The sequence below is a fragment of the Triticum urartu genome, chromosome 7, assembly GCF_003073215.2.
Source record: "Triticum urartu cultivar G1812 chromosome 7, Tu2.1, whole genome shotgun sequence".
In the NCBI taxonomy this organism is placed as follows: domain Eukaryota; kingdom Viridiplantae; phylum Streptophyta; class Magnoliopsida; order Poales; family Poaceae; genus Triticum; species Triticum urartu.
In genome coordinates this window covers 146,826,134-146,849,512 of record NC_053028.1, presented here as the reverse complement: position 1 = coordinate 146,849,512, position 23,379 = coordinate 146,826,134, and the positions used below count along the sequence as shown (strand labels likewise).

The 23,379-nt window shown below is 56.0% G+C and overlaps 1 protein-coding gene across 1 annotated transcript; it reads left to right on the top strand.

Moving 5' to 3' along the window:
* Nucleotides 1–20,885: 20,885 nt before the first annotated feature.
* LOC125521229 (xyloglucan O-acetyltransferase 3-like) lies at nt 20,886–22,793 on the top strand. Its single transcript, XM_048686292.1, has 3 exons — nt 20,886–21,325; nt 21,426–21,724; nt 21,813–22,793. The coding sequence occupies exons 1-3, from the start codon at nt 21,004–21,006 to the stop codon at nt 22,605–22,607; spliced, it is 1,416 nt and encodes a 471-aa protein (XP_048542249.1). The 5' UTR covers nt 20,886–21,003; the 3' UTR covers nt 22,608–22,793.
* Nucleotides 22,794–23,379: the final 586 nt, after the last annotated feature.

Genomic DNA, 23,379 nt, shown 5'->3' with positions numbered 1-23,379 from the left:
CTCCTTTGCTCATCCGTTTTCGCACACTCGAGCTCTAGCGCCCAAGTCCACACTTCCCACCTCAACCTTCTCCAACCATGTCCGGAGCGGGAGGCAGGTGGATGGTCTCCTCCGTTACGGATGGAGACATCAAGAAACTGAGGAGAGCCGGATACCGGCCCGACGACATCGCGCACCGGCTCCCAGATGAGGGGCAGCTCATCCCCACCCCCCAGGCCCCATGAGAGGGTAGTATTCCTCACCCATTACCTCCGCGGACTGGGATTCTCTCTCCATCCATTCGTCCGGGGGCTCATGTTCTATTACGGCCTGGATTTCCACGATTTGGCCCCAAACTTCATCCTCAACATCTCGGCATTTATCTCGTGTGCGAGGCCTTCCTCCGCATCAAGCCCCACTTCGGCTTATGGTTGAAGACCTTCAATGTCAAGCCGAAGGTGGTGGGCGGCCGCCAGGCGGAGTGCGGAGGCGCCATGGTGGGCAAGATGCCCAACGTAACATGGCTCGAGGGCTCCTTTGTGGAAACCATAAAGGGGTGGCAATCGGGATGGTTCTACATCACCGAGCCGCGCGACCCTGTATGGGCAGTGGCCCCCGAGTTCCGATCTGGAATCCCCACGCGGCTCACCTCCTGGAAAGAGAAGGGCATGTCCTGGGGTAGTTCGGAAGAGCTGACCGGACTCCAAACATGTATTCAAAACATGGTGAACAAGAAGCTCAAACTTGTCAACGTGGTCCAGGTCATGCTCCACCGCCGGATTCTCCCGTGCCAACAACGGGAGTTCAACTTGTGGGAGTTCGACCCGGCATGTCACCGAACTCTGAATAGGCTTTTCGACACAACTCATGAAGATGCCTGGAGGGTGCTGTTCAAAAGCGCCGAGGCCCCCCCTCCCATTACTAAGGATCGTGGATTCAGCGCAAAGCGCCAAGCCAAAGCGGTAAGCTGCTTTACCTCTCGCAGGATACTTATTTTTTATAGGTTGACTCCATGCAGGATCTAAACTCCCGTACCTTCGACAGGACTGGCAGGAGACGGCCGGACAGATCGATTGTCCGGCTCCTTTGCCCGAAGGCCCAGCAGACGCTCTTCTGGCGAAGATGCTGACTCCGGGTCCTTACACGGTGCCGGAGAAGACCAAGAAGGCCAAGGGAACCCGAAAGAGTTCCCGACACCAGGCGTCGTCAGACTCACCGTCCGATGACTCTGCGGCGCACTCCTCCCCCGAAGACGAGGAAGAAGAAGAAGAAGATGCTCCCCCTCCTGCAGGGGCAGATAAGGAAAGGAAGGCCACCCTAACTGGGGGGCCAAAGGGTCCAAGAAGGGAAGGACTCTCCTTCCGGACAGCTCCACCGCCGCCGACAAAGACGAAGACGAGTGATTTCCCAGGGCCAAGCCCCTGGGGAGATCTTAAGTATTCGGATACCAGAGTAACTCGTAGCATTCTTTTGTCACACTGCTTTCCCTAACGCTGAACATGATTATGCAGGTCCCCGCGGACCAGCATCGATGTATCATCGGACGTCTCCCTGGGCTTGTCGGACATGGATAGCGATCCAGTCCCGACCGCCACCTCCCCTCATCCAGCTGACGACGCCGAGGTGCTGTCTCAAGAGGCACCGGGTCAAGGGGAGATAGTCCTGGAGGCGCCTCAAGGCGACCTTCTGGACTCCGGGAGCCGAGGGGACGGAGCCCCTGAGAGCTCCGAGTTCGGCCCTCAGCCGAACACCGCGCCGGACCCTCCAGCGGTTCCGGGCTCGGGAAGGCGGCCTCCTTCTAAGAGGGGCAAGACGCCTGTGCCGGTGACCTCTGTCCATCCAGAGGTGCCGGACAATCTGCTGGAAGCGCTTCACAGCGCTTCCATCGACGAGGAGCACCGCACTATCATGAGTGCGGTGATCCAGAAGGTTCAGCCCGCCAAGAGCGGATTGACTGAAGCCGGTGCCAGCCTTCTAATAGGCTTTGAGGTAAGTGTTTTAAAATGTAGTAGAAATATTACTGCATAGACAGTATCCCCTGATGCTTTGTTCGGTGTTCACAAAGAAAAGCCGAACAGAGGATCAAATAATATCGCAGGAGTCTAATATAAGTATGTCAATATGCATATGCAGGCTTCACTGTTGGCGTCCGCCGCACTGACTGCGGAGGTCGCCGTACTGAAGCAGGACCTCGAGGGGTCCAGGAAAGAGCTCGTCCTTGCCAAGAGGCAGCTCGAGGAGAACAAGGGTAAGTAATACCCTGTCTATAGATATGTATATATAAAAGAAGATGTGATTGCAAAATGACAGGATCATCGTATATTTGCCAAGGGCCACAACCGAGGTGGCGACCCTGAAGCAAGCGCTAACCAAGGCCGAAGATAAAGAGGCCAAGGAGCACGCCGAGCGAGAGAAGCACAAGGTTCGGGTGGGCAAGGTGCAGCAAGAGCTCCAGGCTCTCGTGGCGAAGAACGAGGCATTGGAGCTTGACTCAAAGACGCGGGAGTCTGAGCTTGCTGCGGCCCTCGAGAGCGCAAAAAGTGCCTAGGACGAAGCCCAAAAGGCTCTCCAAGAGATCGATGCGATGAAGAAGATAGCGGTGGGTAAGGCTTTCTATATGCAAAGCAAGCATGTAAAAGTAAATTACCGATTACTTACCTAAATCCGGAGCTCTCCAGGAGCATTCGCAGATTTGCCCCGCAGCGTGTCCGATGCTGCACAATTTTACCATGCCAAGGATGGAAGCTCAACGGAGAAGCAGATGGTCGACCTACATAAGGCGACCGATCGGGCCATGAAGAGCTTTATAGTCCGGCTGTGGCCTGGCGACGCCCTTCCGAACAGCTCCTTCAACCTGGTGAGGCGGCTTGTGGATGCCTGCCCGCGGCTGGAGGTCGTCAAGCGATCTGTCTCCATTGAAGGTGCACGCAGGTCTTTAGCCCGTGTGAAATTGTAGTGGGTCAAGCGGGACGCCGTGAAGCTGATCAAGGAGGGGCCGCCGGAGGGCAAGGAGCACCGCCACCCCGAGATTTACTACGAGGGTGTTCTACCGGGTGCCCGTCTCATCGCGGATGAGTGTTCAAAAGATGTAATATTTGAATGAGACTTGCTCGTTTTATCCTGTATTTATGAAAACTTGTTTCATAAGCGCTATGCAATGCTTGTTTGAATTTAAAATATTACCTTCTGTTTGACTGTTTATCCAATCTGAGAGAAGGCTAGTCCTCGGCTTCTGCCCCCATGCCACAAGTGCTGGGGTGTTCGGGATAAACCTGAGCACTCTTGTTCCCATGTTTGGGTCCTTCGAGGGAGGTGCTCAGCAAAGCGAACAAGGCAACCGGACTAATAACGCTTTATCACTCTCACTTAGCCATAGAATTCTATAATTTTAAATTTCGGCGAAGCCCCTGGTATTCGGAAGGCCGAATTTGGGGCGTGATACACGCCTGTAAGCCGGATGGAGCCGGCCCCTCGCTCTAAGCGGCATAAGTCTTTAGGGACTCGAAAACCTCGCTGAACAGCGACCAGTCTCTTGCCTTATCATGATAGTCAGTTTTAGCTTTCTCTACTGAGGTGCTGAACCGAGCAGAACCGGGGCACAATCGCAGTAGTTCTCCTAGCGCTACCTTAGCCGATAGAGCGGAACGTAAGGTACCAAAACATAGGAGCCGGGCAAACCCAACATTTGACCAAAGACATGATTCGGAGCTGATGCATATGATGCTATAAGTTTGGGGTGCCGCACTTGTGAAAGTGTTCGGACTTTTCACACCGCATTGTGGGGTACGTAAGCCCCTGGTGTATTAGACGTACCAAGGTGTACGGTTGCAAGGCATCATTAATGAACACATAGATATATATATATATGCAATAATAGTCATAATGTCATGCATTGTTTATTAAAAAATTGCGTTAAAGCAGAGTGATACACATAGTGCGATAAGCAAAGAGTAGGACTATGTCCCTTCCAAGGGAAAGCTGAGGAATGATATTAAATCGAATATTTCGCTCGTTACTGTAATCAACCTGGGAATTCCGTGGTATGACATAGCTGTCTGCCTCCTTGGTTGCTGCATCATGTGTTCGGCAATAGTGCTGCCGGACAGTGTTTCCAGAGATTAAGGTCCTGGAAAAAAAGAAAAATTACCGAACGGGAAGCCCCTAGTGCAGTTTAAGCCGCGTCTTGGGGCGTGCCACAGTTGTGCCCCCCTCCCCACCTGTGCCCATTGAATTTTTAATGCGTAATTATGTACGCGCGGCATGAGTTTCGCCATTGGGCTGGGATTGGGGTGGCCGCCGTATTGCTACGCGAGCTCAGATCGCGCCAGGTGGTCTATTTTCCGCTTACCCCGAGCGCGCTTGAAGGTGTCCGGGCTTTGAAGCACCGAACTGGTTGATTGCCTTGAGAGGCTGCTTTGCGCTTCTGCTGCGAGGGCCACGGTGTGCTCCTCTGTTCGGAGAGAGCGCTCTGTGTTTCCATTGATTGTAATAACTCCGCGAGGTCCTGGCATCTTGATCTTGAGGTATGCATAATGCGGTACCGCATTGAATCTAGCAAATGCGGTTCGCCCGAGCAACGCGTGATAACCACTACGGAACGGGACTATATCGAAGATTAACTCTTTGCTTCGGAAATTATCCAGGCATCCGAAGACCACTTCCAGTGTAAATGAGCCTGTGCAGTGGGCCTCCACACCTGGAATGACGCCTTTAAAGGTCGTTTTTCCGGGTTTGATCCTTGAGGGGTCTATACCCATTTTGCGCATTGTGTCCTGATAAAGCAGGTTCAGGCTGCTGCCGCTATCCATAAGGACTCGAGTGAGGTGGAATCTGTCAATGATTGGGTCTAGGACCAGTGCGGCAAATCCTCCATGACGGATACTAGTGGGATGGTCCCTGCGATCGAAGGTGATCGGACAGGAGGACCAAGGGTTGAATTTTGGGGCGATTGGCTCCAACGCATATACGTCCCTGAGCGCACGCTTCCGCTCCCTCTTGGGGATGTGGGTTGCGTATATCATGTTCACCATCCACACTTGCAGGGAAAACCTCTTCTGTCCTCCATTGTGCGGCTGCCGGGGCTCCTCCTCATCATCGCTATGCGGCCCCTTGTCCTTGTTTTCGGCAATTAACTTGCCGGCCTGCTTGAACACCCAACAATCCCTGTTGGTGTGATTGGCTGGCTTGTATGGCGTACCATGTATTTGACACGAGCGATCGAGTATACGGTCCAAGCTGGACGGACCCGGCGTACTTTGTCTGAATGGCTTTTTCCATTGACCGGGTTTAGAGCCTTTGAATCCGGCATTGACTGCCGTATCCTCGGTATTTTTGCTGTTAATGCGGCGCTTATGTTTGTTGCGACGTGACCTGCTATTGCCGTCCTTGGTATCTGAGGTACCATGGTTCTTTGATATGTTATTACTGCGAGCCAGCCAGCTGTCTTCTCCCGCACAAAAGCGGTTCATGAGCATCGTGAGAGCTGCCATAGATTTCGGCTTTTCCTGACCAAGGTGCCAGGCTAGCCACTCGTCTCAGATGTTGTGTTTGAAAGCCTCCAAGGCCTCTGCATCCGGACAATCGACAATCTGATTTTTCTTTGTAAGGAACCGAGTCCAGAATTGCCTGGCCGACTCTTCTGGTTGCTGAATTATGTGGCTCAAGTCATCGGCGTCTGGTGGTCGCACATAAGTGCCCTGAAAGTTGTCGAGGAATGCGGCTTCCAGATCTTCCCAACAGCTAATGGAGTCCGCTGGCAAGCTGTTAAGCCAATGTCGCGTTGGTCCTTTGAGCTTTAGTGGGAGGTATTTCAGGGCGTGTAAGTCATCACCGCGGGCCATGTGGATGTGGAGGAGGAAATCCTCGATCCATACTGCGGGATCTATTGTGCCGTTGTATGATTCAATATTTACAGGTTTGAAACCTTCTGGGAATTGATGTTCCATTACTTCGTCTGTGAAGCATAAGGGGTGTGCGGCGCCTCTCTATTGGGCTATATTGCAACGCAACTCGAAAGGGTCTTGCCCGCTGTGTTTGGCCCGGATGGATTTGCTTTTACTGTATCCGGCGTGACGTTTATCGTCTCGCAGAGTAGTGCGCCCTCGTGATCCGTAGATCGATCTTGCATGTTTTTCTTTGTCCTCCAATATGTCTCGCAGGTCTGGCGTATCTCCCCATGTCTTTTTATTTGAATGGCGTCGGGGTGGAGGCTGAGATTTTGGCTGGAATGCCTCCCTATCGCGGCCACGAGGTGGCCGATCAGCCATATCATACGCTTCTTCCTCTAGTCGGGGTAGTAACCTGCACTTTGGGTAATTCTTGGAGGGGCGCTCGAGTTTATATTCCTCGGCCACGAGGACTTCAGTCCATCTGTCAGCTAGCAGATCTTGATCAGCTTGAAGCTGCTGCTGCTTTTTCTTCAGGCTATTTGCCGTGGCCATAAGCCGACGCTTGAAGTGCTCTTGCTCAACGGGATCCTCTGGTACGGTGAATTCATTGGCGCCGAGGCTTGCCTCGTCTTCGGAGGGAGGCATGTAATTGTCATCCTCCTCCTCTCTGTTTGCCGCTCTCTTAGGAGAGCTGGCTCCTTCATCCTCCTGCTCTAAATCTTGCTGGAGGGGATTATTGTTGTCTTCGGCACTATCCGGAGTGTTATTATCTCCTGTGCCGGTATCACCACTTTTGCTTTGGCGGGACTTAGAGCGGCGCCACTAACGTCGGCGCTTGGGTTGCTTCTTGGAGGGGTCATCCTCCGCTATCTCGTCGCCATTGCCTTCGTTGGGTGTATCCACCATGTATATGTCATATGACGAGGTGGCTTTCCAGTGCCCTATAGGCGCTGGTTCATGTTCGTCTCCTACATCGTCGTCCATACCGCCGATGTCTTCGGAGTCGAAGTCGAGCATGTCGGTTAAATCATCGACATTGGCTACGAAGTGGGTGGTGGGTGGGCGTCGAATTTCTTCGTCGTCCGCATCCCAATCCTGTTGGCCATAGTCTGGCAAGGGCTCTCCTGACAAAGAGAGAGACCTTAGTGAATTCAGAATGTTGCTGAAGGGCGAGTGCTGAAAGATATCCACGGCGGTGAATTCCATGATCGGCGCCCAATCGGATTCGATTGGCAGGGGCGCTGACGGTTCGGAGTCCGGAAAAGAGTCTGGTACCTTGGAGTCACGGGTTTCGCAGAGGATTAGGCTGGTGTTTGGCTCGATCGCCGTTGAGACTACAGCCCCTGAGGTGGTGTCTAGCCACCTGTCCTCGATTGGCGCAGTTGGCTCCGAGCTAAGGATCGGAGCTGATGCGGGCGCGGCCTCTGGGGTACTGTTCGGCGGCAGAGCTAGGTCATACCCGTTGTTACAGTGCGGCGCGCTCGGCTGTAGCTCGAATCCGTCGAAGACCAAATCTCCGCGGATGTCAGCCGTGTAGTTCAAACTTCCAAATCTGACCTGACGGCCAGGGGCGTAGCTTTCAATCTGCTCCAGATGGCCAAGTGAATTAGCCCGCAGTGCAAAGCCGCCGAATACGAAGATCTGTCCGGGGAGAAAAGTCTCGCCCTGGACCGCATCGCTATCGATGATAGTAGGAGCCATCAAGCCTAAGGGCGACAACACAGAGGAACTCTCAATGAAAGCACCAATGTCGGTGTCAAAACCAGCGGATCTCGGGTAGGGGGTCCCGAACTGTGCGTCTAGGCCGGATGGTAACAGGAGGCAGGGGACACAACGTTTTACCCAGGTTCGGGCCCTCTTGATGGAGGTAAAACCCTACGTCCTGCTTGATTGATATTGATGATATGGGTAGTACAAGAGTAGATCTACCACGAGATCAGAGAGGCTAAACCCTAGAAGCTAGCCTATGGTATGATTGTATGTTGTCGTTGTTGTCCTATGGACTAAAACCCTTCGGTTTATAAAGACACCGGAGAGGGTTAGGGTTACACAAGGTCGGTTACAAAGGAGGAGATATCCATATCCATATTGCCTAGCTTGCCTTCCATGCCAAGTAGAGTCCCATCCGGACACGAGACGAAGTCTTCAATCTTGTATCTTCATAGTCTAATAGTTCGGCCAATGGAGATAGTCCGGCTGTCCAGAGACCCCCTAATCTAGGACTCCCTCAGTGCTAAAGGGGTAAGCGCAGGCGAGGAGTCCCGAGGCATCAGGCAAAGGTTTCCATATCGGTGCAACAAGACCAAGACCAGCAGGACAGCAGGATGGACGTCACCGTGGAGCCCAAGACGATGTCAACACCAGAGCCTTTGGCAGCCAAAACTACTTTTGTCATGATAGCTTGTACTAGTTGCCCCCCTTCAAATTGGCCGTTGTGGGATCCCTTCCCACCTAATATTTGGGAATAGGACCCGGGCCTCTATATATAGGACTAGCCACCACCATAGAAAGAGGAGAGAGGATCCAGAGAGGAAGGATCCAGAGAGAGAGAGGGAGAGAGAGAGAGAGAGAGAGAGAAAATCCCCGACCGCATCAACTCACCAATCACAAGAACACCTCTCCTCAGGAGGCTGTTCTTCCCTTGTAACTATTCATCCTCAACCCAAGAGGCAATCCACCACACCACACTGGAGTAAGGTATTACACCACATCGGTGGCCCAAACCAGTATAAACTCTTGTGCTCTTGTTCTTTGGGTTTGTCGAGCTAGGCCATGACATCATGATGTGTGCAAGGTAGAGAGGGGGAGAGATCTTCGAGTTCACTGCAGTGTTCGAACCTCAAGGGTTTTGTCGGAACCCGAAATCAGACATTTGGCACGCTAGGTAGGGGTGCGCTGAAGCCTTCCCCTTTGTCAATCCGCGCTTCACCACTCCACCAAGTTCACGGCCGACGCTCGCCGGGCCCACGCAGAGCGCCGGGCCGCCCTCGCCACCCATGTCGCTCAGACAGCCCCTGTCGGCGGGCCTCCCTGACGTTCTCCGTCACCCGCCACCAACACCGCCACCGACCCGGTGGAAAACGAGAAGCAAGCCTCCTCGCTGCACCCCTCCATGCGGCGAGACGGCCGCACCGCCACTAACTCCGGTCGGCTCATCGTCTCACGCTCGACGCGCCCCCACCGACGTGCAGGCCGCGCTGCTCATGGCACGCAAGCTCTTGTGCTATCGCCTGGTCAACGACCTCTATGAGGACTGTTTGGACCGCATCACCGAGCTCCTCAGTGCCGCGGGGGGCTCTCCTGCACCATCCCTCTCGCTGCCTCGCCCACCCCCGGTTGTGGGCGATGTTGCTCACGGAGCGCCTCTGCCCCCTCCACACCAAGATGGCGCCCTCGCGCTGAGGCGTGTGGCTCATGAAGCGCCTCCACCTCCTCCATGTCAAGACGGCGTCCTCGCTCCAAGATGTGTGGTCCCGTGGCGTGATCCCCTACGCCGTGTGCTCGCACACGAAGAAAGAAGTTGCCAAGGGATCCCCTGTCCACACGAAAACGCTCCACCACTCCCAGCACTGCCACGTCAGGATCTCTTGCCGCAGAAGGGCCATGCGCCACTTGCCGTGGCGGCACAGGGGCACCAGCATCAAGCTCCGCCTCCACGACGTGCCCCGGTGGCCATGGCAGGCTGACGCGCCTTCACTCCTGAGTTGCGTAGCGTCGTCTGGTCGGGCAAGTTCAAGCTGGATCTGCCTCCTCACTGTGACAGCGCCCCCGACCCTACGGAGTTCTTGAAGCTCTACGAGCTAAGCATCGAGGCGGCCAACAGCGACGAAAAGGTCATGGTGAACTGGTTTCCCATGTCCCTCAAGGACGGCGCTCGCTCATGGCTCCTGAACCTGCCCCCGGGCTCGATCTCCTCCTAGGACCAGATGCGCGACAGCTTCGTCGCCAACTTCCAGGGCACTCGTGACTGCCCCCCGGTCGCGGTTGACCTGTGCTGCATCAAGCAACAGCCGGGAGAGACCCTGCAGAAGTACATCCAGTGCTTCAACAGCGTGCGTCTCAAGATCCCCAAGGTGACGGACGAGGACATCATCTCAGCGTTTTCCGATGGCGTCTGCGACATCAAGATGAAGGAGGAGCTCGCCATCCATGAGGAGTTGTGCACGACTTTGGAGCTGTTCAACATAGCGACCAAGTGCGCAAGAGCTCAGGAGGGGCGCCTCTCCCTCCTCGAGCTCCCTGTTGTGGATCCAGAGGAGAAGAAGGCCAAGGTCAAGGATGTGAAGCGCAAAGGGGTGTATGTACTCACGGCAGAACCAGATACCAAGCGCGGCCGAGACCTACCCGAGTCGTCCAAGGGCAGTCGTACATTCTGCGCCTTCCACAACATGCGCAGCCACAACACCAACGATTGTCAAGAGCTCATGGCCATTCGAGATGGACGCTTCGGTCGACGACCCGAGCGCAACAATCGGGGCTATGGCCGAGGAGGTGGACGAGGCGGAGGACGTTGGGATGCCCGCGGCCCTCGCCAGGAGTGGCACGACTAGCCTCGCAAGGACTGCTGGCAGGACCAGCCTCGTGAGGGCGTTTGGAGGGACCAGCCTCGCGAGGATCATCCTTAGCGCAACCCTGGTCTCCCTCCGCTGCCGCCGCCACCAAGGAGGAACGACGACCACCAATAGGATGAAGGGGCTGGGGGCTTCCAGGAGCCGCGCGCCATCGCCTGCATCTTGGGTGGTGCTCAGGCCCCAGCTTCCCAGCATATCTTTAAGTAGTTCTCTCGTGAGGTGAATGCATCCCTCCCCAAGCTCGAGGCTACGCGCTTGCTCAGATGGTCCAAGTACGCCATCACCTTTATCTCGGTGGACCAGCTCAAATGCGCGGCAACTGCCGGCGTCCTCCCGATGCTCTGTTCACCCATCATCAACAATGTCCAAGTCACCAAGACCCTCATCGACGGTGATGCGGGGCTCAGTGTCCTGTCCGTCGAGACGTTCGACAGCCTTCAAGTGCCATACGATCAGCTCCAGCCCACCAAACCTTTCTCGGGAGTGACTGACGGCTCCACCACCACGATAGGGCAAGTTCGTCTCCCTGTCACCTTCGGTCAGCGCGACAACTACCACAACGAGCTCGTCGACTTCGATGTCGCCCACATCTGCCTGCCATACAATGCCATCCTCGGGTACACCGCGCTAACCAAATTCATGGCAGTCACCCACCATGGCAACAACGTCCTCAAGATGTCGGGAAGCGGCAGAATCATCATGATCCCCTGTGAAGAAAGATAAGTGGTGTGCTCCCTCGAGCGCGCCTTCCAAGATGCATCAATCGAATACCCTGACAGTGCGGGTGTGCAGTACCCTCCTGAGGCCAACCCCAAGTAGAAGAAGCAGCTACTCCGCACTGGGCGTCAAGGGAGCAGCGCCTCCAGTGGCGCCACCTCAGCATCTGCGCCCGCGGCTGGGGTGCCTTCTTCCGTCACATAAGGAGGCACGCCCGGCGCCATCATTGGGCAGGGCTCGGAGGCTCTCTTCTGGAGGGCCTCAGACCTGGCCAGCATCACAAGGGAGGCGCTCGGGCACCATGTGGAGGCGTGCTTCGCGGCACGTTTCCCTCAGGAGGACACCAAGCGAGGAGCGCCCGGCGCTCAGGAGTTCATCACCAAGGCCACTCAGAGCTTCAAGAAGCAAGAGAAATATGCGGCGACCATCGCCCACCTAGAGCTGCTCCCCATCTCGGTGAGGGTGGTGAGCTGCGTGTCTGCATCGACATCCCGGGGCTCAATAGGGCCGCATCTCAGGAGCGCTTCTGTCCTTCGCGTGCTGGCCTATGTGAGGGTCCACCTCACAGCTACGTTCTCATGCCATTCGGCCTGCCGAGTGTGGCAGCCGCCTTTCAGTGCGAACTACGGAGCATCCTGGCAGGTCAAGAGGCCAGGCACCACGCAGTCCTGGCGAAGATGGAGACGGTCCTCAAGAGGCCACCTGAGCCTCCAGAGCCTCCCGAGGCTCTGGGTCTCGACGGCTCGTGAGGAGCGACTTCTTCGCCACGTGTCTTCAGCTACCCCAACACTCCTTCGACAACCAAACCAGGTGACATTTTCCAAGTTTATTTAGCTGGGAGCGCCCCCTGGGCTGCATCATTCCCAGGTCGTGTGGGTCTATCCCTGCAGAATGTATCCACTTGCATCTTTAGTTCACCCTGCTGGGGTGCCCCTCGGGCTGCATCATCCCCAGGCCGCTCAGGTCTGACCCAGGGGCATGTATCGTTCTTGCATTTAGCTAAGCCAGTCTACTTTTCATGCATAATCTATCTGCGGTCATCACTGCCTTCTTGATTATCGCCCGCCACAGGAACCTCTCATGCCGGCATGGCACTTGTGCTCGGGTCCGTCCCTGCAATGCTGACAAATCTAAGCGGTCGAGCTCTGGCTCACGGCACACCCGCACACGTCACCTCACCAGACCCTCGGTGCCTTCACCTCCTTGCAAAGCAACCAGTGTCGGACCGACAATCACCATGGCAATTTGTGCCCTTCCTCGCGCTAACCTGCAGGAACTTCCTGAGGACCATAGCGGGTGGTACCACGGGCTCTCTTTCTCTTCTCCCATGCAGTTCGATCATGCGTTGAAAGGGGGACTCCTGAGCATCGCGACTCAGGAGCTCTTACTGGCTCTCCAGCCCTCACCCCCTGGCCTTGACCACTGCATCACGACCTGGCATACCAGCGGCGGCTGAGCTCGCTCGCGGACCGGGACCCGAGGACGTAGAGCACACAGAAGAGCATGGAGAAGAGGGGGAGGCTTGCACGGGCCTAACCTAGCTACCCAACAGCGGTCGACGCACAAGTCTGGCACAACATGAGGAACCAGCTCCGGAGTGCCGAGATAAGTCCCGCGCCTAGATCAGCCCAACGCTACGGCATAAGATCCTCACCTTTTGTTGTCCTGTTGCAGCAGCGTCGCCTCCCTTTCCCATCCTCAGGTAGATGCTTGCACGCTAAAGGGACCTCTTGAGCATCGCGCCTCAGGAGTTCTTACTGGACCTCGGGCCGCTCACCTCCTGGCCTTGACCACGTCATCGCGACCTGGCATACCAGTGACGGCTGCAGCCTGCCTGGGGATCGGGACCTATCGGCGTAGAGCACCAAGCTGCCGCGGGATTGGAAAGGGGAGACCGAGCCTCAACAGGACATGTGCTCACAAATTTTCATAAAAAGGATAATATCAACAAAAGACATCGTAGACCCTTTACACGCCCCTAGGGGGTCCGTTTCAATTCCTCGTAGGGAACAAAAAGAAGGGAGTTCCTAGGAGCCCTATCTACACGCGCCGAGCGTTGCCGACACCATCATCAACAGTGGGCCTCTGGAGGCCGGCGCCAACCCCATCCAGATCAGCGACGGCGGTGGCCGGACGCTGCAGCCTTGCTCCGGGCCAGACGAGAGCTCGGAGGCATGTAGCTGTCGTCGCTTGTCTCCGGAGTTTCAGCGAGCCCGGGAGAGTCGCTGGACCACCAGGAGTCACCACTGTCGCTGGAGGAGCTGCTGGCGAACCCAGCGGCAGGCTCGGCGTTGGCCGCTATGCCGTCCTGACGACCCCCTTCAGGGTACCACTTCAAGCAGCAGCCTTCCTCGTCGAAGACCTTGAAGAACATCGTGGAGGCATCGTCAAACTTGAAGAGGATGGCGAGGGCGCCTTCCGCACAGCAGACTCGGGCGACCTCACCCCATCCACGAGTCATGAAGATCTTCCCAGAGGAGACGGCTTCAACCTCCGCTCTAGTCGCCAGGGCGTCGCAGTTGGCATGCTACAACCAAAGCTCGAGGGCCCCCCTCAGCGGCATCTCGACAGAGAAGAACTGCGGGAAGCGAATCCACGTGCGTGGAGGCATCTCCGCCCACAGCATGAACTCGTGTGAGGAGTCCATGGCATGGACCCCTGGGGCGACGACGTGCGTCACCGCGACGCGGGGACCATGGCCCTGGCGCGAGCGGCAGCACTCGTCACCCCTCCCCCCGGAGCCCTCAGCTTGGGCGTACAAGGGCAACGGATACCCCGGAGGTGGCCGCTCGTACCATGGCCGCAACACTTCTGGCCTCACGACTATGTCACGGCAATGAGACAGCCTCTTGTTCGGCGGAAGTGGCTCGGGCTCATTAAGGGGAGTATTTCCCTTTCCCACGGCAGAGAACCTCCGTATCGGCGCCATGGTCGATGCAGCAAGCAGTGAAGCGAGGAAGAAGAAGGAGCGAGAGAAGAAAGGGAAGAGATGGGTGACAGGGGCTCCGCCCCACTCTTCCCATTTATAGCCAAGGGGAGGCCAACCGCCGGCCTCCATGATCTAAGGTAATAATGATCTTTTTCTGCATGCAGCAAGGACTCATCAAGTCGGGTAGTTGCCGAGGCAGCGTGGCGGAAGCGGACACGCCCACGTCTAATCAGTCGCCACGCGCCAACCGTGGCCGCAGGCTGTTGGAGCCCGCGGCACTCCGCACTTGCCCTTTGGCTTCACCTTGAAGCCAAGCCCAAGCGCTCCTTGGGCCTAGGGGCTACTGTCGGCGTTCTCGGAACGGGGTCCCCAGACTTGCCTGCCTGCGGCCCGCGGCGTGGCTCCACCAGCGGCCCTGTATGGCCCATCTTCGCCAGCAAATACTCAATACCCTCGTGAGGCGGATGATGCAAGACCTCCTTAGCGGCGACCTCACCAGGCTGGCTCGCGAGGGGCGTAGAGATCCTGGCAAGGGACACCTCACGAGGTTCCTATGACACAAGCCATGACGACTGGAGCCAGGCGAGCGCCAGCGCGCAGTGTCCTCGTTTCCTCTTTGGTGCTAAAGGGGCAAGCGCAGGATAGGAGTCCCGAGGCATCAGGCAAAGGTTTCCATATCAGTGCAACAAGACCAAGACCAGTAGGACAGCAAGATGGACGTCACCGTGGAGCGCAAGACGACGTCACCACCAGAGCCTTTGGCAGGCGAAGACTACTTTTGTCAGGATAGCTTGTACTAGTCGTCCCCCTTCAAATTGGCCGTTGTGGGATCCCTTCCCACCTAATATTTGGGAATAGGACCCGGGCCTCTATATATAGGTCTAGCCACCACCATAGAAAGAGGAGAGAGGATCCAGAGAGGGAGGATCCAGAGAGAGAGAGAGAGAATCCCCAACCGCATAAACTCACCAAGCACAAGAACACCTCTCCTCAGGAGGCTGTTCTTCCCTTGTAACTGTTCATCCTCAACCCAAGAGGCAATCCACCACCACACTGGAGTAGGGTATTACACCACATCGGTGGCCCGAACCAGTATAAACTCTTGTGTCTCTTGTTCTTTGGGTTCATCAAGCTAGGCCGTGAGATCATGATGTGTGCGAGCTAGAGAGGGGGAGAGATCTTCGAGCGCACCACAGTGTTCGAACCTCAAGGGTTTTGCCGGAACCCGAAATCCAACATTTGGCGCGGTAGGTAGGGGAGACCGATCCTCAACAGGACATGCGCTCGCAAATTTTCATAAAAAGGATAATATCAACAAAAGACATCACAGACCCTTTACACGCCCCCAGGGGGTCCGTTTCAATTCCTCGTAGGGAACAAAAAGAAGGGAGTTCCTAGGAGCCCTATCTACATGCGCGGAGCGTTGCCGACGCCATCATCAACAGTGGGCCTCCGAAGGCCGGCGCCCACCCTATCCAGATCAGCGATAGCGATGGCCGGACGCTGCAGCCTTGCTTCAGGCCCGACAAGAGCTCGGAGGCACCTAGCTGTCGTCGCTTGTCTCCGGAGTCTCAGCGAGCTTGGGAGAGTCGCTGGACCACCAGGAGTCACCACTGTCGCTGGAGGAGCTGCTGGCGAGCCCAGCGGCAGGCTCGGCGTTGGCCGCTGCGCCGTCCTGACGACCCCCTTCAGGGCATCACTCCAAGCAGCGGCCTTCCTCGTCGAAGACCTTGAAGAACATCGTGGAGGCGTCGTCAAACTTGAAGTGGATGGCGAGGGCGCCTTCTGCACGGCAAACTCAGGCGACCTCGCCCCACCCACGAGTCCTGAAGATCTTCCCAGAGGAGACGGCTTCAACCTCCGCTCCAGTCGCCAGGGCGTCGCGGTCGGCATCCTGCAACCAAAGCTCGTGGGGGCCCCTCGGCGGCATCTCGACGGAGAAGAACTGTGGGAAACGAATCCACGTGCGTGGAGGCATCACCGCCCATAGCACGAACTCGCGCGAGGAGTCCACGTCGTGGACCCCTTGGGCGATGGCGTGCGTCACCGTGACGCGGGGACCACGGCCCTGGCGCAGGCAGCGGCGCTCGTCACCCCTCCCCCCGGAGCCCTCAGCTTGGGCGTACAAGGGCAACGGATACCCCGGAGGTGGCCGCTCGTACCATGGCCGCGACACTTCCAGCCTCACGACTATGTCGCGGCGATGAGGCAGCCTCTTCTTCGCCGGAAGTGGCTCGGGCTCGTTAAGGGGAGTCTTTCCCTTTTCCACGGCCAAGAACCTCCGTATCGGCGCCATGGTCGATGCAGCAAGCAGTGAAGCGAGGAAGAAGAAGGAGCGGGAGAAGCAAGGGAAGAGATGGGTGACAGGGGCTCCGCCCCCTCTTCCCATTTATAGCCAAGGGGAGGCCAACCGCCGGCCTCCACGATCTAAGGTAATAATGATCTTTTTCTGCATGCAGCAAGGACTCATCAAGTCGGGTAGTTGCCGAGGCAGCGTGGTGGAAGCGGAGACGCCCACGTCTAATCAGTCGACATGCGCCAACCGTGGCCGCAGGCAGTTGGAGCCCGCGGCGCTCCGCACTTGCCCTTTGGCTTCACCTTGAAGCCAAGCCCGAGCGCTCCTTGGGCCCAGGGGCTACTGTCGGCGTTCTTGGAACGGGGTCCCCAGACTTGCCTGCCTGCGGCCCGCGGCGTGGCTCCACCAGCGGCCCTGTACTGCCCATCTTCGCCAGCAAACACTCAAGACCCTCGCAAGGGGCCAAGCCTCGCGAGGCAGACGATGCAAAATCTCCTCAGGGGTGGCCTCACCAGGCTGGCTCGTGAGGGGTGGAGAGATCAAGGCAAGGCACACCTCGCGAGGTTCCTATGACGCAAGCCATGACGACTGGAGCCAGGCAGGCGCCAGCGCGCAGTGTCCTTATTTTCTCTTTGGTGCTAAAGGGGCAAGCACAGGCTAGGAGTCCCAAGGCATCAGGCAAATGTCTCCATATCGGTGCAACAAGACCAAGACCAGCAGGACAGCAGGACGGAGGTCACCGTGGAGCCCAAGACGACGTCACCACCAGAGCCTTTGGCAGGCGAAGACTACTTTTGTCAGGATAGCTTGTAGTAGCTGTCCCCCTTCAAATTGGACATTGTGGGATCCCTTCCCGCCTAATATTTGGGAAGAGGACCTGGGCCTCTATATATAGGACTAGCCACCACCATAGAAAGAGGAGAGAGGATCCAGAGAGGGAGGATCCAGAGAGAGAGAGAGAGAGAAAGAAAGAGAATCCCTGACCGCATCAACTCACCAAGCACAAGAACACCTCTCCTCAGGAGGCTGTTCTTCCCTTTTAACTGTTCATCCTCAGCCCAAGAGGCAATCCACCACACCACACTGGAGTATGGTATCACACCACATCGGTGGCCCGAACCAGTATAAACTCTTGTGTCTCTTGTTCTTTGGGTTCGTCAATCTAGGCCATGAGATCATGATGTGTGCGAGCTAGAGAGGGGGAGAGATCTTCGAGCGCACCCCAGTGTTCGAACCTCAAGGGTTTTGCCGGAACCCGAAATCTGACACATCCCTTTCCTCTGGGATGGGGATGTTCTTCTGGAGAGCCCAGATAACATCTCCACCCATATTTACTCCTTCTATAAGGAGTTGTTTTCGACTGAGCCGCGTGGAGCCGTATCACTCTGCGCTGACTTCTGTCCGCTTGCCGGTTGGGTCTCTGATGCGGAGAATGCGGAGCTTACTCTCCCTTTCTCTCCTGAGGAGGTGGGACAGGCGATTGCTTCTATGAAAGCTTGCTCGGGCCCGAGGCCAGATGGCCTTCCGGTAGTTTTCTTCCAGAAATTCTAGGAGATCTCGCATCTGGTCATTATGCCCATGTTTCATGAGTTTTATGTCGAAACTCTGGACATGGGTAGGATTAACTATGGTATCATATCTCTGATCCCCAAAGTAGTTGGGGCAACGGATATTCGGCAATTCCGTCCCATCACGATGATCAACGTGTTGGAGCGAATCTTTGCGAAGGTTTGTGCGGCCTGTTTATCCCCCATGGAAGAAAGGATTGCCCACCCCCTTCACTCCGCGTTCTTGAAGGGCCGGCGGATCCATGACGGGATTCTTGCCCTTCACGATATTGTCCATGATGTGGCGTCGAAGGGGCTTAAGGGGGTTTTCCTCAAATTGGACTTCCAGAAGGCGTATGACCGTCTGGACTGGTCCTTTTTGAGGTTGGTGATGGAACGACAAGGATTTGACGAGCGGTGGTATTCCTGGATCATGCAATTGGTTCGATCTTGAAACACGGCGATCAACATCAATGACGAAGTGGGACCCTTCTTCCAGGCCTCCAGGGTAAAGCAAGGGAACCTGTCTCCCCCTTGCTTTTCAACCTTGGAGTTGATGCCCTTGCAGGCATCCTAGATAAGGCCAAGCTGGCCGGCCATTTTAAGTGTATGGTTAGTCACCTCATTTCGGATGGGGGGGTTACCCACTTGCAGTATGCGGATGACACCATGATTATGGTAGAAGGCTCGGATTCGCACATTGTTAATCTTAAGTTCCTTTTGCTCTGCTTTGAGGAAATGTCTGGACTTAAGATTAACATTGATAAGAGCGAGGTTGTGGCCCTTGGCTACTCGGAGGCTGAGCAGCACAGGATCACGGATAACCTCAATTGTAGGTTGGATTCATTCCCCATATCTTACTTGGGGATGCCCCTGGCTGAGTCCAGAATTTTGGTGAGTGGGTATGATCCGCTTGTGGGACGAGTAGCATCTCGTGCGGGCCCTGGTGCGGTAGGTTCACTTCTAAAGGAAGCAAAATTGTCCTCATTAGCTCTAACCTTGCCAGCCTCCCCATGTATATGATGGGGATGTACATCTTGCCCGAAGGTGTGCATAGTTCCTTTGACAAGGAGCTGGCTAGGTTCTTCTGGCAAGCAGGGGATGGTCGGCCTAAGTACCATATGGTGAAATGGGTTGACATCTGCTTGCCGAAGGACCGACGGGGGTTGGGCATCCCTGCGTCTCGCTGTATGAACGTTGCGCTCATGCTTCGTTGGGTTTGGCGGATCTTGCGGGAAGATGGAGGTTTGTGGCTACAGCTGATTGAGTCCAAGTACTTGCAGGGCCAGCCCCTCTTGGCTTGCTCGCACTCGGCTGGGTCCCAGTTTTGGAAATCTATCCAGGGCATTAAGGATGAGATTAGGATGGGTTTGCAGTTCTCGGTTGGCAATGGGTCTGGGACCCAGTTTTGGTTGGAACCCTAGCTTGATGGAGAGCCTCTCCGCATGCGGTTTCCGAGGCTCTTTGCGATTTGTGACGACCCGGTTGTTCTTATATCTACGACTGCTTTGAATGAGGGATGGAATATTACGTTCCGCCGCTCATTCGGACCAGCCGGGGTACAGGAATGGACAGACTTGAGGGAAGTAGTCCCTCTTCCTCTGTCTCAGGACCCTGACACTGTTTCTTGGAGTCTTTCTTCTTTGGGGGAATTCTCCGTTAGTTCGGCTTATCAGGCGCTTTGCCGGTTGCCGGTTCTCCAGTGGTTATCCCCATTGTGGAAGGCGTCGATGCCCCTGAAGATCAAGATTTTCGTATGACAGCTTCTCAGAGATCGTTTACCTTCAGGAACCGAGGTGCTGAAATGCCATGGTCCGGGCAATGGCCTTTGCCCCCTTTACCTCGTCCCGGAAACGGGAACGCACATTGTGTTCTCATGCGTAGCAGCACAGGCACTTTGGTGCTTTGTTCGTGAGGCTCTGGGACCGGATTGGGAGGCCCATGACCTTGCAGAGTTTCTGCAGGTAAGGGCCACTCAGGTTGGCCGTAAGCGCCGACTGTTTTGGCTCATCTTCGCGGCTACGATGTGGACTTTTTGGACTACTCGCAATAAGATGGTGATTGAGCGGGTGTTCCCGCAGCGTGCTTCTGACTCGTCCTTCAAATTTCTTGCCTTCTTGCCACACTGGCATCCGCTCACTAGGCCGAGAGACCGTGACCGGCTTCAGCTCTATCTAGATGCTCTGCTGGCTTCCGCGTGTCGGCTCTCCAACCGTTTGCCTGCTTCGTAGCTTGTCCCTGGTGGCCTTTTATGTTTCTTCTTCTTTTATTTGGGCGTGTTTGTGCTATGGTCTCAACAATTTTCTTTTATGATTCTGATTGGGAAATGGTTGTACGGACGTTTGCTTCATCTATAAAACGGGACGAAAGCATATTTCGAGACCATTACAATTCATACATCTAAACAAAGCCTGAGAAAATTCCTTTCCACCCTTGGACCCCGACCATGTGTCTCGCGCACGTCGTCATTTCCCCAACGAGATCAATGTATCCGCCTCTAACAAAACTAGACATGCCCGTAGGTAGGTAAATGCAGAGGTCCATCCGCAATGGCGTGAAGTCAAAACAACCGCATGACAGCTGCCATCTGAGCCGAGTGTTGGCCACCCATCCCTGCCGTCTTTTCTTTTCACTCGTACATCAACCGTCCGGAACACCTTTCCGGCGAGTACACGTCTACCTGCTGGTAAGATTGCATTTTCTTCCGTATACTCCATCACACATCATGCCAAGGTTTTTGGCTTTCTGCACCGAGAAAATTAGAAGCATCACGTAGGTGCTCACTCAAAAATATTAACGGGCCAAGAGCTAGCTATGCAGTTTGGTGATCCACTAGCTAGCGTGGCTACCTCCACCAAACCCTACCCCTGAGCGCGGTAGGCTCACCAGAAGCGAATTAACCGGCGACCAGCCCGTTTAAATTCCCGCGTCAGCTGACCAATCACCAGCCATGTCAGCCAAAGCAGAAACACTCTCGCCGGGCCCTTCAAAAGCTGGCCAACGCCAACCTAGTACTGTGACTAGAGCGTCGCGTCTGCAGGTAACTGAGAGAGTAGTCTGCGAGGAACTTGCATGCATGGCGCCCCTTCTTCCTCCCTCGCCTCCGTCCGGCAGCCCGAGGCTGCTCAAGAGCGGCAGCGGCAGCGAGTGGAGCGTGGTGGTGCAGAGCAACGTCAAGTCCTCGCTGCTGCTCCTGCTGGCCATCTCCACGGTCGCCGCGTTCTCCATCCTCTACTCGTCCCGGAGCTTGACGGTGGCCAGGACCGCCGGCGAGGCGCTGACACAGAGCCCCCTGCTCGCCGCCCTCGACCTGAGCAGCCGGATGCCAGAGGATGACGACGACCAAAGCGATGAACCTGCAGAGGTCGTCTCCTTGCCAGCTGCTGCTCCGAGCACCGGTAAGCGCATTTGAGAGTACGGTACTGTCGATCAGCACCGGTACGTGCACCGGTTCGAGTGTGTTTGATAGCTCTGGCTACGTGTCTGCTTCATGCGCAGGTGAGGCAGCCATGCAGCTCGAGGAGAAATGCGACATTTCCAGGGGGAAATGGGTGCGGGAGCCGAATGGCCCGGTGTATACTAACCTGACGTGCCCCATGCTGCCGGACTTCAAGAACTGCCAGAAGTTCGGCAAGGACGATGCCCACCTCTACTGGCGGTGGCAGCCGGACGGCTGCGAGCTGCCGCGGTTCGTGCCGGAGCGGTTCCTCGACGTCGTCCGCGGGAAGCGGCTCGCCTTCATCGGCGACTCGCTGGCCCGCAACCAGATTGACTCCCTGCTTTGCCTCCTGTCCCAGGTATGTGTACCCTGTGCTTGCGTGTACGCGAGTAGTTCTGGTCTTCTGGATAAGCAGTCAAGTGACGATGATGAACGACATGTTGTAGGCCGAGGCGCCCGTGGACGTGTACTCGGACGCGTTCGACAAGTACCGGACATGGCACTTCCCGGCGCACAACTTCACGCTCATGGTGATGTGGACCGAGTTCTACGCGCACGCCGTCCCCGTCGCCGGCGCCGAGGGGAAGCCCATCTCCTCCTTCGACATCCACCTCGACAGGCTCGGCGCCGACTGGACCAGCCGCCTGCCCGGCCTGGACTACGCCGTCATCTCCGGCGGCAACTGGTTCTTCCGCGTCAACTACCTCTGGGAGGGAGGCCGCCGCATCGGCTGCCTCAACTGCGCCGGCAACGACGCCAACCTCACCGACTTCGGCGTCGCCTACGCCGTCCGCCGCGTCGTCAGGGCGGCCGTCGAGGCCATCGCGCAGTGCCGGGGCTGCAAGACCAGCCTCGTCACCTTCCTGCGGACCTACTCGCCGGACCACTTCGAGCATGGCTCGTGGTTCGACGGCGGCTACTGCAACAGGACGGCGCCGCTGCAGGAGCGGGAGGTGAGCATGGAGAGCATCGCGTGGGAGCTGAGGAGGGTACAGAGGGAGGAGGTGAGGCGGGTGAGGGCGGCCAAGAGCGGCGGGGGCGCGAGGAGGTTCGGGGTGCTGGACGTGACCAAGGCCATGATGATGCGCGCCGACGGCCACCCCGACAATCACTTCGACAGCAGGTGGAGGAGGAACGGCAGCGACTGCCTGCACTGGTGCCTGCCGGGGCCCGTCGACATGTGGAACGGCGTGCTGCTCCAGAGGCTCGCGGAGCTCACGCCGCCGCCGGCCGCGCCGTGATCATCCCGCCTCGCGTACGTCGTTTTGCCTTGTCCACGTCGTGCTGTACGTTGTTGCCCCCAGTTAGGAATCATGCAGCTTTTGAAAGTTGTTATAACTGTATAAAACCCACCGCAAATATTGTAATCCTACTTAAACTGTTGAAAGAATTTTTGTACTTACGAAGTGGCGCATGAGTTCAACTTACACTCCCTCTCAAAGTCTTCTTTTTTTGGAATTTCGCAAGCACTCTCATAAACTCGCCGACTTTATAGTTTCTACTTGAACAAGTTATTGGAAACAAAAGGGAGTGAATTTCAGGGGGTTTTAGGGGTAATTTAAGGTTTTTCTTAATAATAACTTCAGGTTTATACGCGGGCTTTACGGCTTTTCTACGTACAATCGCACTTATTTGCCGGTTCATCAAGTTAAATGAAGATGCGGATAAGTTTTCTTCCCCTTTGGTGCTCAAGGTAGTTGAGCACACCTTTGGAGTTCAGTTAGAGAGTAACAAAATGATTCAACAACCATCAGCATCAAACTGTGATGAGCTTCCAACTAACTTTGCACAACGCTCCACTAGAAATATACAGATCTTCCACTCAAGAACTACGGTTTTATATGCTTTCAACTAAAAAACAAAAACTTCCAACTTAATTAGAGCAACTTCAACGGGTCGACCCAAACGGATGGCGATTTCATCCGCTTTTTGTCCGTTTGGGTCGGCCGCCCGCCCGGCGTCCGTCCTGTTTTTCATATGGGTCGGCAGCGCGTCCAACACGCCGACCCATAT